This window comes from Acomys minous, assembly GCF_964271855.1.
Source record: "Acomys minous genome assembly, chromosome: 15".
NCBI lineage: Eukaryota > Metazoa > Chordata > Mammalia > Rodentia > Muridae > Acomys > Acomys minous.
Window position 1 is genome coordinate 82,138,511 of NC_140497.1, and position 15,365 is coordinate 82,153,875.

At 47.8% G+C, this 15,365-nt stretch overlaps 1 protein-coding gene across 4 annotated transcripts in view; it reads right to left on the minus strand.

Moving 5' to 3' along the window:
* The window catches only part of LOC311584777 (cytochrome P450 4F1), a 43,955-nt gene that overhangs the window by 9,191 nt on the left and 19,399 nt on the right, over nucleotides 1-15,365 (minus strand). For 2 of the 4 annotated variants that reach the window (XM_084759410.1, XM_084759409.1), the window contains exons 10-13: nucleotides 12,440-12,573; nucleotides 12,277-12,341; nucleotides 12,036-12,118; nucleotides 11,339-11,599 (exon numbers count right to left, since the gene is read on the minus strand). In XM_084759410.1, the coding sequence (XP_084615536.1) occupies nucleotides 11,422-11,599; nucleotides 12,036-12,118; nucleotides 12,277-12,341; nucleotides 12,440-12,573 (460 nt within the window). In that variant the 3' untranslated portion in view covers nucleotides 11,339-11,421. Of the gene's footprint in view, nucleotides 1-1,846; nucleotides 11,600-12,035; nucleotides 12,119-12,276; nucleotides 12,342-12,439; nucleotides 12,574-15,365 lie in introns of those variants that run through there. The other 2 variants (XM_084759412.1, XM_084759411.1) reach the window with 2 other exon arrangements.

Sequence of the window (15,365 nt, forward strand, 5' to 3'; positions counted from 1 at the left end):
TGTTCCGTAAAGACATAAGCCGATTCCCATAATGCAATGTATCCCCCCCTCTGTTCTACCTTACTTTACATACATGGACGGATATGTATTTGTATGTATACATGACTGTAAATTCATGATCATCTACTGCATTATGATGCTTTTGTCAGAGACAGACTGCACAGATGACCTTCATCTCTTAAGGCTGCAGTGTAGCCAAAGAATTTCTGTAGCCAAAGAATTTCTGTTGCCATCGCTTCTTTGTCTTTTGGCTAAGATCATGTGAAGAATTTCTGTTGCCTACTATTTTTCCTATACATTTCTATGTCTAGATGCATTCAGATGCATAAGTACCATGATCTCACAAATTACCTACAATGTTCTGGGTATCATCATAATGTCCAGGCTTGCATATTAGAGCAGCAAATGATACCGTCTAGTCCATGTGTGCAATAGACTGCAGCTAGGAGGTTTGTGTCAGTAGACGCTGGCATCAGCACAATGACAATGCCACGGCCGGGCGTGGTGGCGCACTCCTTTAATCCCAGCACTCGAGAGGCAGAGGCAGGTGGATCGCTGTGAGTTGGAGGCCAGCCTGGTCTACAAAGTGAGTCCAGGACAGCCAAGGCTACACAGAGAAACCCTGTCTCGAAAAACCAAAACAAACAAACAAACAAAACAAAAACAAAAACAAAAACAAGACAATGCCACTTCTGGATGAATTTGTCAGAATGTCCAAATCACTCCTTAATGCCTCACTCCCTCATTGTGTGTGTGTGTGTGTGTGTGTGTGTGTGTGTGTGTGTGTGTGTACACGCACATGCACATACCTGCATGCATGTGCACAATTGGTTCTACTTCTCCAGAAAAGCCATTACTAAGTCACTTTCCCAGGATCATCAGCAGGTCCCCTCTGCAGCCTCTGGAAGTGACACAGCCTCTGTCATGAGTGAACCTGTCTGTATCCTGGCTTTGCAGGGATAAAGAGAACACTTGCCTCTTTCTGTTTTGTTCCTTCCAGAGCAATGCCCAAGGCCAAGTGTCCGTTCCAGGCCCAGCAGACAAGTTATATTGTCTACCTAACAACCTTTAATGTCCTGGCTGGTCCACAAATCCTTCCCTGGACAAAGGGCCACACGCCAAAGACCGTCTAGTCTTGGCAGGTTCCAGGGAAACAGAAGTGACCCCTACACCCCCATGAGGGTGGCAGCTCCCACCCACCAGCCCTGGCTGCCCACCAGCCTCAGAGTATCTCGAACCTCTGTAGCCATTTGCAATAGAAGCCACTGCACTAAGCCAACTCAATGAGAGAGCAGATGTAAGTCAAAGTCCAAAGTGTCAGGCTCATGGGAGGGTGAGTGAACAGCTGTTATCCAGAGGGGACAATGGAGCTCACTAGTCTATCTTAGGGAACAGCTTGATAAGGAGAAAGTGGCCCAGGAAGGGGCAGTGGGGAGTCCGCCTGAAGCTCTGCTGTACCCCAGCTGTGCCCTACCTGTGCGCAGTTAGGGAGAAAGATCCAAGATCAATGCTAGAAAGCCATAGGACAGAGATGAACTCACACAAAGAAAGAGTTAGCACTCTTCTGGTGCCTCAGGTCCAACAACAGACACCGAGGATATGTCAGGAGTTCTCACTCTGTATATCCCATGTTCTGAGAATCTCTCGTGCCCTTCAGCATGAGGAAGACAAGTTAAAAATGCCGGAGCAGACCAGGGTGGGAGTACAGGGAGGTGAGAAAGACGTGGGAAAGCACACCGAAAGCTCAGCAGCAGCTAACCCACCCCGTCACTCTGAGCCCCAATTCCTGATCCCTCAAAAGCCTCTTCGCACTGACAGCCCCACCCATCCTGATGCCCACACTTACCATGCCCACGTGACCCATAAGCCAGTTCCGTCTGGGGGGCTGAGGGAAGCCACGGAGGCGACGATAGTTCCCACAGGCAGCATGGATCTGGGTCACAATTCGGACCAGGATCCAGGAGACTCCAACCACCAACAGAAGCTGCCAAGGCGAGGTCAACTCAGGCCCCAGCCAGGACAGGCTCAGCTGTGACATCTTGCTGGGTGGATAATTGTACAGCGAGTAGCTGAGGTCCAGGAAAGGAACAGGAATCTCCAGAGACCCTGGGCAGAGGACAGAGCAGGAGAGAGGGGTGAGACCCAGGGAAAGTCAGGAGAAGAGGCCACAAGAGTAGAGAAGAAAATGAGGAAGGGGAGGAGGAACACAGCTAGCAAAACACAGAGGAGAGGGATTGTTTGGAGTTAAGGCCTCCCTGAATTATGCAAAATTAACCAGGGGTTCAGTTATTCAGAAACCACCATCCCCAAGGCCAGCTGGCTCCCTTTGGCATTCTCGCTTGGCCAGCTGGCTTTCTGCCCTGCCCTGGCCTTGGCTTGTACTTTCCCTATGCCATCCTAAGTCCCTACGATATCACCACCCACGCCTGGCACCTCCTCTCAGCAACAGCAATCTACCGCACCTACTCTTTTCTTTCTTCTGGGACTCTTTTGTCCCTGGCCTCTGGATGCTGGGAGGGTAGGCCGTTCTAAACCAGCCAATCCCTCCCTGCCAATCCCAGATGCCGCCTCCTTGCCTTGGAAAGTGGCCAAGGTGGGAGTCGAATGAGCCTGGTGCAGAAGGGAAACACCATAGGCTTGCAGAGCATGGGCACCTGAGTGTCAGGACTGTTGTGGGACAGGGTTGACCCTGAGTTAGACATTTCTGGGACATGATAGACTAAAGAAAAGGGTGAACCTGGGAATCTACAAGCTAGGAGATCAGAATTCGGCCAAACTAGGCCCCGACTGTCTCCTGAGCTCTTGTCCAAATGGGCTGGGAGGATGGATGACAGGCACCATTCCTCAGTCCAGTATCAAAAGGCGATGGGACTGGAGAGTCTGCCCACCAAGGTCCTAGCCTGGTGGAGATTAGGCGCTGTCTTTTCAGCAAAGACAAGACTTTCGGGAGCAGAAACAAAAAATGACCACCAGTCAGAGTTTCCAGGTCTAACCCTAAGGATGAAGAATGCAGCTCACAGAGGGATGGTTGGAGCTGGAAAGTGCATAGAGTAGGGGATTCATGTGTGTGTGTGTGTGTGTGTGTGTGTGAGAGAGAGAGAGAGAGAGAGAGAGAGAGAGAGAGAGAGAGAGAGAGAGAGAGAGAGACCCTGAACAGATGGGATCCCAGGCAAGATAAAGCTGCCCGCCTCCCTCCTGTGCGTTTGTGTATGCCAGCTGAAGCCAGAAAAAGACATCTGCTGAGGTTATAGGTGGTTGGGAGACACCTGACATGGGAGCTTGGAGCTGATCCTCTGGAAGGGCAGCAAACACTTATAACTGCTTAGCTATTCCTGTAGATCCTGCCCTTCCCCCCTCTTTTCCCCCTTCCTCCCTCCTTCTTCCTTTTTCTTTCTTTTTCTTTTTATTTTTTTAAAAATACATGTGTGTGTATTTATATATATGTGTGTGTATGTATGTATATATATGTGTGTGTATGTATGTATATATATGTGTGTGTATGTATATATATGTGTGTGTGTATGTATGTATATATGTGTGTGTATGTATGTATATATATGTGTGTATGTATGTATATATATGTGTGTGTATATATGTGTGTATATATATATATATATATGTATATGTATGTGTGTATACATATATATAGCCATGGCTGTTCTGGAACTTGTTCTATAGACCAAGATGGCCTTGAACTCACCGAGATCTACCTGCCTCTGTTTCCTGAATTCTGGGACTGAACATGTGCACCACCACACCCAGCCCATCCCCTTCCTTTTCTTAAATACGACTTTCCCAAATATCACTTCAGCTAATATTTACTCTTCTGTGTGATCACAATGTACGTATTTTGTTGTTTGGAGACAGGGTCTAGTGCTGTGTCACCGAGGATGACTTAAGTTCTAAACCTCCTATGTCCAAGCCTGGATGCTGGAGTTACAGGTGTGCTCCACTATCCCCAGGCTATGCAGAATTGGAGATGAGACCCAGGGCCCTCTTCTATGCTAGGCAAGCACTGTACCACCCCAGCCTTCTCATTTACATTTTATAAAAGCCCAGGAGAGGAACAAAGACATCCAGGGCATAGTAGGCAAGAGCAGGCACTGCGTGGGCTGGGGCCAGAGCCGAGAGGGGAAAGGTACTCAAGGAGATGCATGTGAAAGGATGAAGGGAGGGGAGCAGAAGATAGTGGTGAGGAGAGGGAGGAAGAAAAGGAGAAGGAAGAGGAGGAGACTAGCCTGGGAAGACATGGAGGAGAAGGGAGACTGATTAAAAGGTCAGGCCTGTCTAAATCATACAGGCATGACCAGTTACTCAGTTGCCTAGACATCCCCATCTTCTGGACCACCTACTCCTTGTAGCTATATTACCCTTTAGAGTGCTCACTCTATCCTGAGCCAGGATCCCTCAACCCTACCCCCAGCAGCTTGGTACCTTCTCATGTATTCCCTACAGTCTCCCCTCTTTAGGGACATTTTTGCCCCTGACGCCTGACCTGGAAGGGTCTATGAGGGGCTGGGTTGAACTGGACCAGCCAATTGCTTCCAGATCTAGCTGACTGCTCCTGGCCTGGGAAGATGGCCAACATGTGGGGATAGAGCCAGCTTTATTTAATGATAAGGCAACTTAGGGTTGTAAAACACTTGATCCTTAGAACTTGGGCACTTCTTTCTGGCATGAGGGGGGAAGAAAGTGGATGCAGGTAATGATTATTTTAGGTTACCACAGTCCAACACTCATGCGCTTCTGAGAACTTGGCTTTCAGAGGCCAGAAGACCAGGACCAGGTTAAGCGTGTCCCCAGAGCAGCTTGTGACATAGAAGGATGGCATGCAACGTTTCTTGGGGTGGAATGAAGGTTCCGTGACACTCGTGCCAGGCAGCCTCACAGCCTGCTCTTCCTCTAAGGCTTTGGGCCAAAGACAACTAGGGCACAGGTGAAAACAATCAGGAATAAAGAACCCAACCCTGCTGGAGATAAGCCAGGTCCACAGGCAAAGATAAAGAGTCCAGCCTACCAGAACATGGCTGAGGCTGTGGTGAGCTGCAGGGCAAGGGGCAGAGGGATGAGAACACTTGTAGGGTGGAACTGAAAAGGGTTTGGTGGAGATGGGGTCCAGGCAGGGGAGGGCAGAGTCATGGGACACTGAGTGAGTCCTCTTTCTACCTTGTCTTTCTCTGACTATGGGGATGTCCATCTCTCTCTCTGTCTCTCTGTCTCTCTGTCTCTCTGTCTCTGTCTCTGTCTCTGTCTCTGTCTCTGTCTCTGTCTCTGTCTCTCTCTCTCTCTCTCTCTCTCAAATATTTATTTATTTATTATGTATATAGTGTTCTGCCTGCATGTACACCTGCAGGCCAGAAGAGGGCATCAGGTCACATTATAGATGCTTGTGAGCCACCATGTGGTTGCTAGGAATTGAACTCAGGACCTTTGGAGGAGCAGTCAGTGCCCTCAACCTCTGAGCCATCTCTGTGGTCACCACATCTGGGAAATGAGATGTCCATCGAGCCTTTGAGGGGGGGAAAGGAGGACCAAAAAGAGGAGTGAAGGAAGGGCCTAGTGATTAGTACTGGAGCTGCTGTGAACAAGTCCTGTGTGCAGAGAGTGTAGAGTGTGTAGGGAGAGTACCACACTGTGCAGAGTCCTCTCCATAAAATGCGCTTGCTGTATACTGGGGGGTTGTAGTACTTACTCTTGGTTGTCAACTTGACTGGATCTGGAATCAGCTAGGAGACATTCCCAGTGGGCTTATGGGCTACTGACCTGGAAAGGAAAGCCATCCTCTAGAGGCAGCACCTTCGGAGGTCTAAAGGAAAAGCGGGGTTGCTTTTTTCCGTTCACCTTTGCTCATTGCTTTTTAGTGGATCTACTCTGAATCTGCCACTCTTTGCAGACACTGGAGTCCTGGTCCGTCATTCTTCCAAGGTGGGATGAAGACCCATGGTTCTTGAACTGCTGAGACATCCAGTTTCACGGGCTGAACAACTACAAAGTTCTCAACTTCTCCACCGTAGAGACTCAGCCAGAATTCTGTAAGACGTGCTAACAAACGCCTTAGTCATGCGTTTTCATTGTATTGGCTCTGCTCCTCTAGAGGGCTGTGAAAACCACGATGGTCTACATAAAGCATGTCTACTTGCATGGTTTCCTGTCGTGCACTCCTCAGCAGTCTGGGCCAGAGTCCTGGGAAGACACAAGGGATGGGATCTAGAGAAGAGAGGATGCCTATTTAACAGAAGATCCTCAGGGAGGACACGCCCCCAGCCCAGATCACATGAGCCCCCCTGAAATCTATCCAGACTTACTTTGTGACTGGTCCCAGAGAGCCAGTACTCAAAGAATCAAACTCGTAACAGAACTGCTATGGAGGAAGGGCTGCAGGGGGCGGGGGGGGGGGTGTAGCATCAGGGCTCCGGACACTGGGAGGATGTTAGAAACACCTCCCTCTCCCTGTCTATTGCCCCCTCAGTTCAGTCAGCAAGACCATTATCGAGAGTCTGTCTCTAAGCCAGGCGGTGGTGGCGCACGCCTTTAATCCCAGCACTGGGTACGCAGAGGCAGGCGGATCACCATGAGTTCGAGGCCAGCCTGGTCTACAAAGCGAGTCCAGGGCAGCCAAGATAACACAGAGAAACCCTGTCTCGAAAAGCAAGCAAGCAAGCAAACAAAAAAGAGTCTCGAGAGCCCCAGAATCCCCACTGCAGTCAGTCATGTGTACACACATCCACCCCAGGAAGATGTCTTCAAGCAGCTGTTACCAAACTGTCCTTCAGAGGGAACATTCTCCATGAGACAAAGCCGCTGGGCAGAAGCAGAGACAAGAGGATTTGAAGAGCCGTGCTGGCATTTGTAGCAGTGTTTCAGGGACCCACAGGCCCCCATCTCCCCACTTTCTATGAGCATTCTTGTTCTTGGCAGAGTCTGCAGAGTCTGTTCAGAGCAAGAAATGAAACAGTGTAGCAACCAAGGTATCGACTCTCTGAAACAGTTTGCTCCATCATAAAGCAAAGGATAGAGCATTTCCTGGTGAAAAAAGAATATTCCTTTAAAAAGTGATGGTCAATGTAGAACGTGCATTCAGTTGTACAAAATATGGACAAGATAGTTATAATGGAAACCTCAAGGTTCTGATGAGGAAAATTCAAGGAGACCCAGATAAATGGACACACAATGATCATGGGTAAGATGACTCACAATTTTAAAATGCTGATTCTCTTCCAATTGGCCTATTGACTTAAAGACGTCTTAGACAAAATTTGAGCCTCACTCTTTGTAGAACTAGACACACTGATTATGAAATTAACTAATTAGTTTTGAGACAGAGTCTCACCATGCGGCACGGAACTCCATAGATCCACCTGGCTCTGCTTCCTGAGTGCCAGCAAAGGCGCACACTACCATGTTCAACTGATTATGAAATTTATGAGAAAACAAAAAGGCATAGGACAGGCAAAAATTATTTGAAAATCAAAATATAATTGAAGAATCCCTATTGCCCCCTTCAAAACACACAGTTATGGAGAGACAGCTCGGCAGTTAAGAGCACCTGATGCAGTGGCAGAGGACCAGGGGTCTATTCTCAGGACCACCACGTCCGCTTACAACTATCTGTAACTCTAGGTCAGAGGATCTAATACTCTCCTCTGGACTCTGCATATCTATATTTCTGTATACAGTGCACTCATAAAAGCAAAACACTCAACCCATAAAATAAAAAAGAGATTTTTGTTTTTGAGACAGAGTTCCTCTACATAGTCCTGGCTTCTTAGAACTTGCTGTGTAGATCAGGCTAGCCTAGAATTCACAGCGACCCATTACCTCAGCTTCCTGAGTACCAGGGGTAAATGTTTGCACCACTAGATCTGGCATAAATAAGTGGTCTTGAAAACATACGTACAAGTGACTGTCCGGACTTTGCAGGTTATATTTAGTAATATACTCATATTCCTAAATTCATACAGTAACAACTAATGAAAAAAGAGGCCATGAGATTGAAGGAGAGTGGAGAAGGATATATGGGAGGGTTTGGAAAGAAGAAAGGGAAGTGATAAATGTTATAACTATGTTATAATCTCATAAATAAATAAATAACAGCAATAATGAGTATGAGGAACAGTCATAGGGGAGGGGAATAAGGGGAAAATGGGAGGGAGGGAAGAATGGGAGGATACAAGGGATGGGATAACCATTGAGATGTAACAAGAATAAATAAAAAAAAAATGAGTATGGTGGCCAAAAAACTAACAGTTGCAGTCATGGGAACAGTCTACCCAGTGACTACCAAAATGCCCATTTCCTATTCTCCTTCCAAACAAAGGACACACAATATCCCCAAGGGAATCTAACCCAAAGTTCACCTGTCCCCTTTTGCTCCAAGTCTAAGATCTTTCCTGCTGTGTAACGTACCCTTCGGGTTCCGATGTCGGTAACTATGGTCTAAAAAGCATAAAATCAAAGGCAATTATCATCCAACACATCAAAGAGTGGAGTCACCAGTGTGGTGTGGGCATATAAAATCTCACTTGAGGGGCTGTGAGATGGCTCAGAAGGGAAAGCAGCTCACTGCCAAATCTGAGGGCTTGCATTCAATCCAGGAGTCCATGTAGTGAAATGCAAGAGAACTGATTTGCACAAGTTGTCCTTGCTGTACCCAGAAAATGACCACCAGGACTCGATACCAATGCAATACACATGAGGACCTCTACTTTTTCGACTCGAGCTGGGCTCTGACCAGTCAGCAACTCAGTGGTATCCGGAAAGAGCCCCGAACTTTGAGCTGAGGGTAAATTTATAGGTTCCTATCCCTCTCAGCGCCCCAAAACAGGGGAGTTTCAGCCTGGCAAGCATCTATTGGTTGAGTAACTTTAGGAGGTCTAATGTCTAAAGATGAGAGGCTACAGAAAAAGGCACCAAGACTGCCCATGACTTAGCTTTCTTTGTTCTTCTTTGTTCACTACCTCGTCCAGGGAAGTGTCTGGTTTCTTATTAACCTTATCTCCAGTGGGCAGGAAGGAATGTAGCCATAAAACTGGATCTCTTATCAACTCTATCTCCAGTGGGACCCTTTGGATCAGTCACTAGGCAATGCTATCTCTGGTGCAGCTCTTCTTTGTACCTGGCCAGATTATCTCCTGTAGGCCTATTTCTTAACCTTTACCCCAGTAACCCTGAAATCCAATTTTAGTTCTTCTGGTATTTCAGTTTTCTGACCCACCACCGCCCCCCACAAAAATAATAAATAAATGTAATTTAAGGTAAAGACATAACTGCTGGGAGTGGTGGCACACAACTTTAATCCCAGCACTAGGGAGGCAGAGGCAGGTGGATTTCTGTGAATTTTGAGGCTCACCTGGTCTCCATAGCAAGTACCAGGCTGGCTAGCTAGGGCTACGTAGTGTGATCCTGTCTCAAATAATTGTAAACAAACAAAATCTCACTCAAGACTTGCTTCAGTTCATGGTAAGCTGATTGTTTCCGTTCCATTTCTAGCTGTTTGCAATGCTCACACCTGAGTAGTGTTCCAATTCTTTAGGTGAATAAACGGCATATAAAGGGTCAGCTGGAAGGTGTAGCCAGTAGGGGAGTCCATGCCCAGGATGTGCTAGGCCCTAAGCCCAACTCCAACACTGCTACCCTAAGAAACCAAACCAAACCAAACCAAAACACAAACAAAAGAAACACAGACAATTTAAATGAGGGCAGAAACCTGAAAAATAAAATGAGCTTGAAGTAGACTTGTTCTGAAGCCATGGCTCACATCAGAAAAGAAAAAACAAACACTTTATTTTTTTTTTTTTTTTTAAATTTTAATTTATGTCCGTTCCTGTGGGAGTGTCAGATCTTGGAGTTACAGACAGTTGTGAGCTGCCATGTGGGTGCTGGGAATTGAACCCGGGTCCTTTGGAAGAGCAGGCAGTGCTCGTAACCACTGAGCCATCTCTCCAGCCCCCAAACACTTTATTTTAAATAACGTGGTTTTTTTTGTTTGTTTGTTTGTTTTAGACAGAATCTCTCTGTGTTAGCCTTGGCTGTCCTGGACTTGCTTTGTAGACCAGGCTGGCCTCGAACTCACAGCAGTCCGCCTGCCTCTGCCTCCCGAGTGCTGGGATTAAAGGCCTGCACCACCACGCCCGGCCTAATAACGTGTTTTTTGAGGCAGTGCCCCATGTACCCCAGGCTGGCCTGTAACTCGTTGTCTAGTCAAGGACAAACTTGAATTCCTGATCCTCCTTCCTCCAACTCCCATGTGCTAGATTTTAGGCTTGTAATGCCTGTCCAGATCTTGCATGCTAGGCAAGTGCTCTGCCCACTGACCTCCGCCCCACTTTGAGACAGAATTTTACTGTGTAGCACAGGCTGACTTCAACCTTTGGTCTTCAGCCTCCCAAGTACTGGGAGTATAGAAGTGCCACCATGCCTAATTGAAACTTGGTTTTTGTTTGTTTGTTTTCGATACAGTGTTTCTCTATATAGCCTTGGCTGTCCTGGAACTCACTTTGTAGACCAGGTTGGCCTCGAAGTCTAAAACCCAGTTTTTAATGGTCTTGTGACAGGAGGGGAAAAGTCAAAGGCCAGAAGTGATTCGATAAGGGAATTTTGTGAGAGCATCCCACAGAAAGTGGAAAGCTCCGGGAGGACAACAGCAATGTTGTTGAAAAGCATAAAAGAAGCCGGGCGTGGTGGCGCACGCCTATAATCCCAGCACTCGGGAGGCAGAGGCAGGCGGATCGCTGTGAGTTCGAGGCCAGTCTGGTCTACAAAGCGAGTCCAAGACAGCCAAGGCTACACAGAGAAACCCTGTCTCAAAAAAAAAAAAAAAAAAAAAAAAAAAAAAAAAAGAAAAAGAAAAAAGAAAGAAAGAAAGAAAGAAAAGAAAAAAGAAAGGGGGCAAAAGGAAGCCCGGGGAGTGTGTCCGTGTACATTTCAGCTGCTTTTCCATCACAAGCCCTGAAAGTAATATAAAACCATCCTCAGGGGTTTCAAGACTCCCCTTGCTTAAGGAACAACCTTCTTCAGAGTCTACAGCTATCCCTTCGTATGTAACAGGGCAGCACTAGTGCAGTGTTCCAGCACCGGAAGGGCAGAAACAGGAGGCTAGCTCTAAGTTTGATGAGAACAGAATAAAGAAACGTAGTAAACATTGAGAGGTTGCCTCAATGACCACAGAGCCTCAAATCTGCCGGAAAACCTGCTCTCTTGTCTTGTTCAAACACCTGCGGTGGCTCTCACAAAATAAAGTCTAGGCTTGAACTCCAGGAAAACGCTCAGCAGCAGGGAGACCCTGGGACCACACAGGAGGCAGTGAGGATCTTGAGATCAAATTCTGGGCTGCGGGCACTCAGGCACAAGAGAACGCTCTGTTTATTCAGAGATCCAAAGAGGTAGGGGAGTAGGTGAGGAGGTCTCAGACCAGGTTGGGAGTCACTGCGCGCTTGCGCTCAGCGGCTCCACCCGCAGCCACAGCCCACCCTCGGCGCGCAGAATCAGCTCTGGCTTCCTGCGCGGCTCCTTGTCATCAGGCCGGATGCGAAAGCGCAGCAGCGTTAGCGCCAGCGCCACCTTCATCTCCGTCATGGCGAAAGTCTGTCCTATGCAGTTCCTGCGGGGGGTGGGGGGGGATGGGGGAAGTGAGACAGGAGGAGATGAGGGTCGGGGGGGGGGGGGGGTGGCGTGGGGGTGAAGGTGGGGGAGAGACTCTATGTGAAGACCCAGACAGGCATCCTCAGACCCAACCTGGCCAGGTCCCCGCTGCATCTGGTCAGACTAAGGGCCAGGAGGACGCTGCGTGGCCCTGCGTGTGCCAGGGACCTTGCTTGGGTGTCCTCATTCCTCGATCCTATCTTAGCCTCAGCACTCAAGCCCAGGGTGGGGCTCTGAGTCCAGAGCAGCTGCCTTTGACCTAGCAATCCCCGGCTCTGCAGACCTTTATACATAACCCAAGCAAAGTTGATCCAGAATCCTCACCCACCCAGTTGTCGCCTAAACCCAATGTCAGACCCAGATTCCTCTCCCTCACCCCAGGACCACTTTCTCACCTGGGCCCAGCTGAGAAGGGAATAAAAGCCAGAGGTGACCTCTTCTGTGGGTTTTCTGGGTCAAATCTGAAGGGATTGTAGACCTGCAGGCCCAGAAAGACTAGGCTACTGGGTCGGGCCTCTGCCCACATCCAGGCAGCCCCAGAGAAGACACAGGGACAGGAGGATATTAGCTCTGGTTTCTCAGGTAGGCTTGTGCCTCTCCCACAGGTCTTGTGTTGGGGAAAGGGCAGGGTCATACCTCAGGGTCTGGCCAGACTGAAGGATTGTGGTGAACCCCGAAAATGCTGATGACACAGATGGTCCCTGTTGAGTAAGGAGACAGTCAGGACAAGTCCATGTTGCTTCTGGGGACCACCCATCCTAGCCAGGCGGCCCATCCTCCCCACTGATACTGAGGACACCTTTGGGGATGACCCGGCCATCTGGGAGCACAACGTCCTGGATGCAGCTTCGGGAGATGACTAAAACTGGGGGATGCAGCCGCAGGCTCTCCTTGATGCACATAGTCAGGAAGGGCAGCTGGGCCAGGTCGTCCCTGAGGAACACAGCACACGGTTAGCCAGGAGCAAAAACAAGGCCCTGCCCAGCCTCTCTGCCCCTCAGTGAGACTGATCCATAATTCTGTACCAAAATAGTTTGTTTTTTAAAAAATACTAGTTATTTTTAGGAAGGTTCTAAGTGTGTATGTGTCTCTCGGTGTGTGATAGACGTCGGGGGAAGCCGGAAGAGGGAGGTGAAGCTATAGTTGGTGCTGGAATGTAAGTAAGAGTTGGCTGGAAAACCAGGAAGTTCTCTTAACTACTGGGCCATCTCTCCCGCCCCTTTGTTTTGTTTTTCTTTTTCACGTCTCATGTTCGCCTTGAACTAGCTATGAAATCAAGGATGACCTGTTACCTTGATCATCTTGCTTTTACTTCCCACGTGCTGGAATTACAGAGACATTAGTGGACTCCAGATATGCTCATGGCTACATGAGGAGTTAATATTTAGTGAAATAAAAAAAAAAAAGGCACAGGCCTTTAATCCCAGTGCTTGGGAGGCAAAGGCAAGTGGATCTCTGTGAGTTCCAAGCCATTCTGGTCTACATAGTGAGTACCAGGACAGCCGGGGCTAAGTAGAAAGACACTGTCTCAAGGAGAAAAGGAGGGAGGGAGGGAGGGAGAGAGACATTTGCTGGTTTGCTAGACTGCTGGAAAACCTAATAACTGAGATTGGAATTTTCCCAAAGAACCAACCCAAACCAGATGGAAGTAGCCAAAGAGAACCCTTCCCCCTCTCCCCACTAATCTTCTTTATCTCCTACTTAGTATTGGGGTGTTGGGGTATCCTACCTAGCAAGGACAAGGAGGGGAGATGGAAGGTAGAGGCATAATGTTTGGTTGGTTGGTTTTTGAGACGGGGTCTCTCTGTGTAGCCTTGGCTGTCCTCGCTTTGTAGACCAGGCTGGCCTCGAACTCACAGAGATCCGCCTGCCTCTGCCTCCCAAGTGTTTTGATTAATCATGATACATCCATTTAACAAACTACTATACAGTTAAGTCAAAAGACAGAAATAGGAATCACTAGTTCCTTTACACACTGGACAGTGAATCAGCACAGAGATGCTAAAAGGCAATTCAGCAATATTTGTTCTCACTGAAAATATCTCCATACATGTCCTCAGTGGAGTTCTGAGTGGATAACTGGAGTGGCACACCGAATACAAAAGAAGACACAGACAGTCATGATGCTTGCTGTATGGAAGGAACTGCTGAGGAAAGGCCTGAAAGGGCATTTGACTTAAGGCCCTAGAGACCTCCCAGAAGACAAAAGAAGAAATCAAGCATGGAAAAGCTGCCCCAGCTGGGAGGCAAGCAATAGACTGCCAGCGTCCAGTGAGGGCATCTTCAGGCTTTATGTGGCATTTAAGCCTCAGGCGTGCTTCCCAGGCACACCCTGGCCAACAGTGAAACACACTGCCTACAAATGCCTGGCACTTTCTGCCCAGCCTCTGACTGTCCTACAGACAGCACACTGCACATCTTTCTTTTGTTCCTTTTGACAACAATGATTACTTTGTAGCCTGGGCTGCCTAGAGTTCAGTCTTATCTGCAGCAGCCTCCTCAAGCTGAGATTACAGCCTGAATCACCACACCTGGCCTTCCCATTCCTGGTTACCTTTGACCTTACATCGGCTTCCAAGGGTCGTTAGTGGACATACCTTTGGCTAAAGCTCAAATTCTTTTTTTTTTTAAAGATTTATTTATTATGTATACAATATGAATCAGATCACATTATAGATGTTTGTGAGCCACCATATGGTTGCTGGGAATTGAACTTAGGACCTCTGGAAGAGCAGTCAGTACTCTTAACCGCTGAGCCATCTCTCCAGCCCCAAAGCTCAAATTCTTAATAGTTTCCAAGTATTGTATTCCCAGCTCTACTCTCACAAGGAGCCTCCCTGGCCCTCACGTTTGTATTTCCAAAACACCCAAGCACATTCCTCCTCTTGGCCCCTAAGCATGCTTTCCTCCTGGTATATGAGAGATGTCGTCTTCTCACTGCCTTGTTCAGCGTGCCACTAGCCGGTTGGCTTCCTTTTTCTGACTTTGCTTTAGTTAGTTAAGATCAACTGTTCTGTAGACTGAAGCAGGGTGATCACTTGAGTCCATCAGTTCGGTACCAGCCTGGGCAGTGTAGCGAATATTCCATCACAAACTGACATCTAGGAATTGGCACGGTGACATGGTTTTTATAATGCCAGCACCCAAGGAGGGGGCATAAGGCTTGATTTGAGACCAGCTGAGGCTACATGAAGACACTCTTACTTCGAAAAGTGGTAACACTTTTCATTTTAAGACAGGTGTTTCAGGCCAGGCCTTTAGGTCAACAATTAATAAATCGGACCTTATGAGGCTGAGAAGCTTCTGTAAGGCAGAAGACACTGTCAATAGAACAAAGTGACAGCCTACAGACTGGGAAAAGATCTTCACCAATCCTACATTTGACAAAGGGCTAATATCCAAAATATATAAAGAGCTCAAGAAATTAAACACCACCAAACCAAATAACCCAATCAAGAAATGGGGCTCAGAACTAAACAGAGAATTCTCAACAGAGGAATATCGAATGGCTGAGAAACACTTAAAGAAATGTTCAACGTCCTTAGCCATTAGAGAAATGCAAATCAAAACGACCCTGAGATTCCATCTTACACCCACCCGAATGGCCAAGATCAAAAATTCAAGTTACACCACATGTTGGCAAGGATGTGGAGAAAGAGGAATACTCCTTCATTGCTGGTGGGAGTGCAAATTTGTACAGCCACTTTGGAAATCATCTGGTGCTT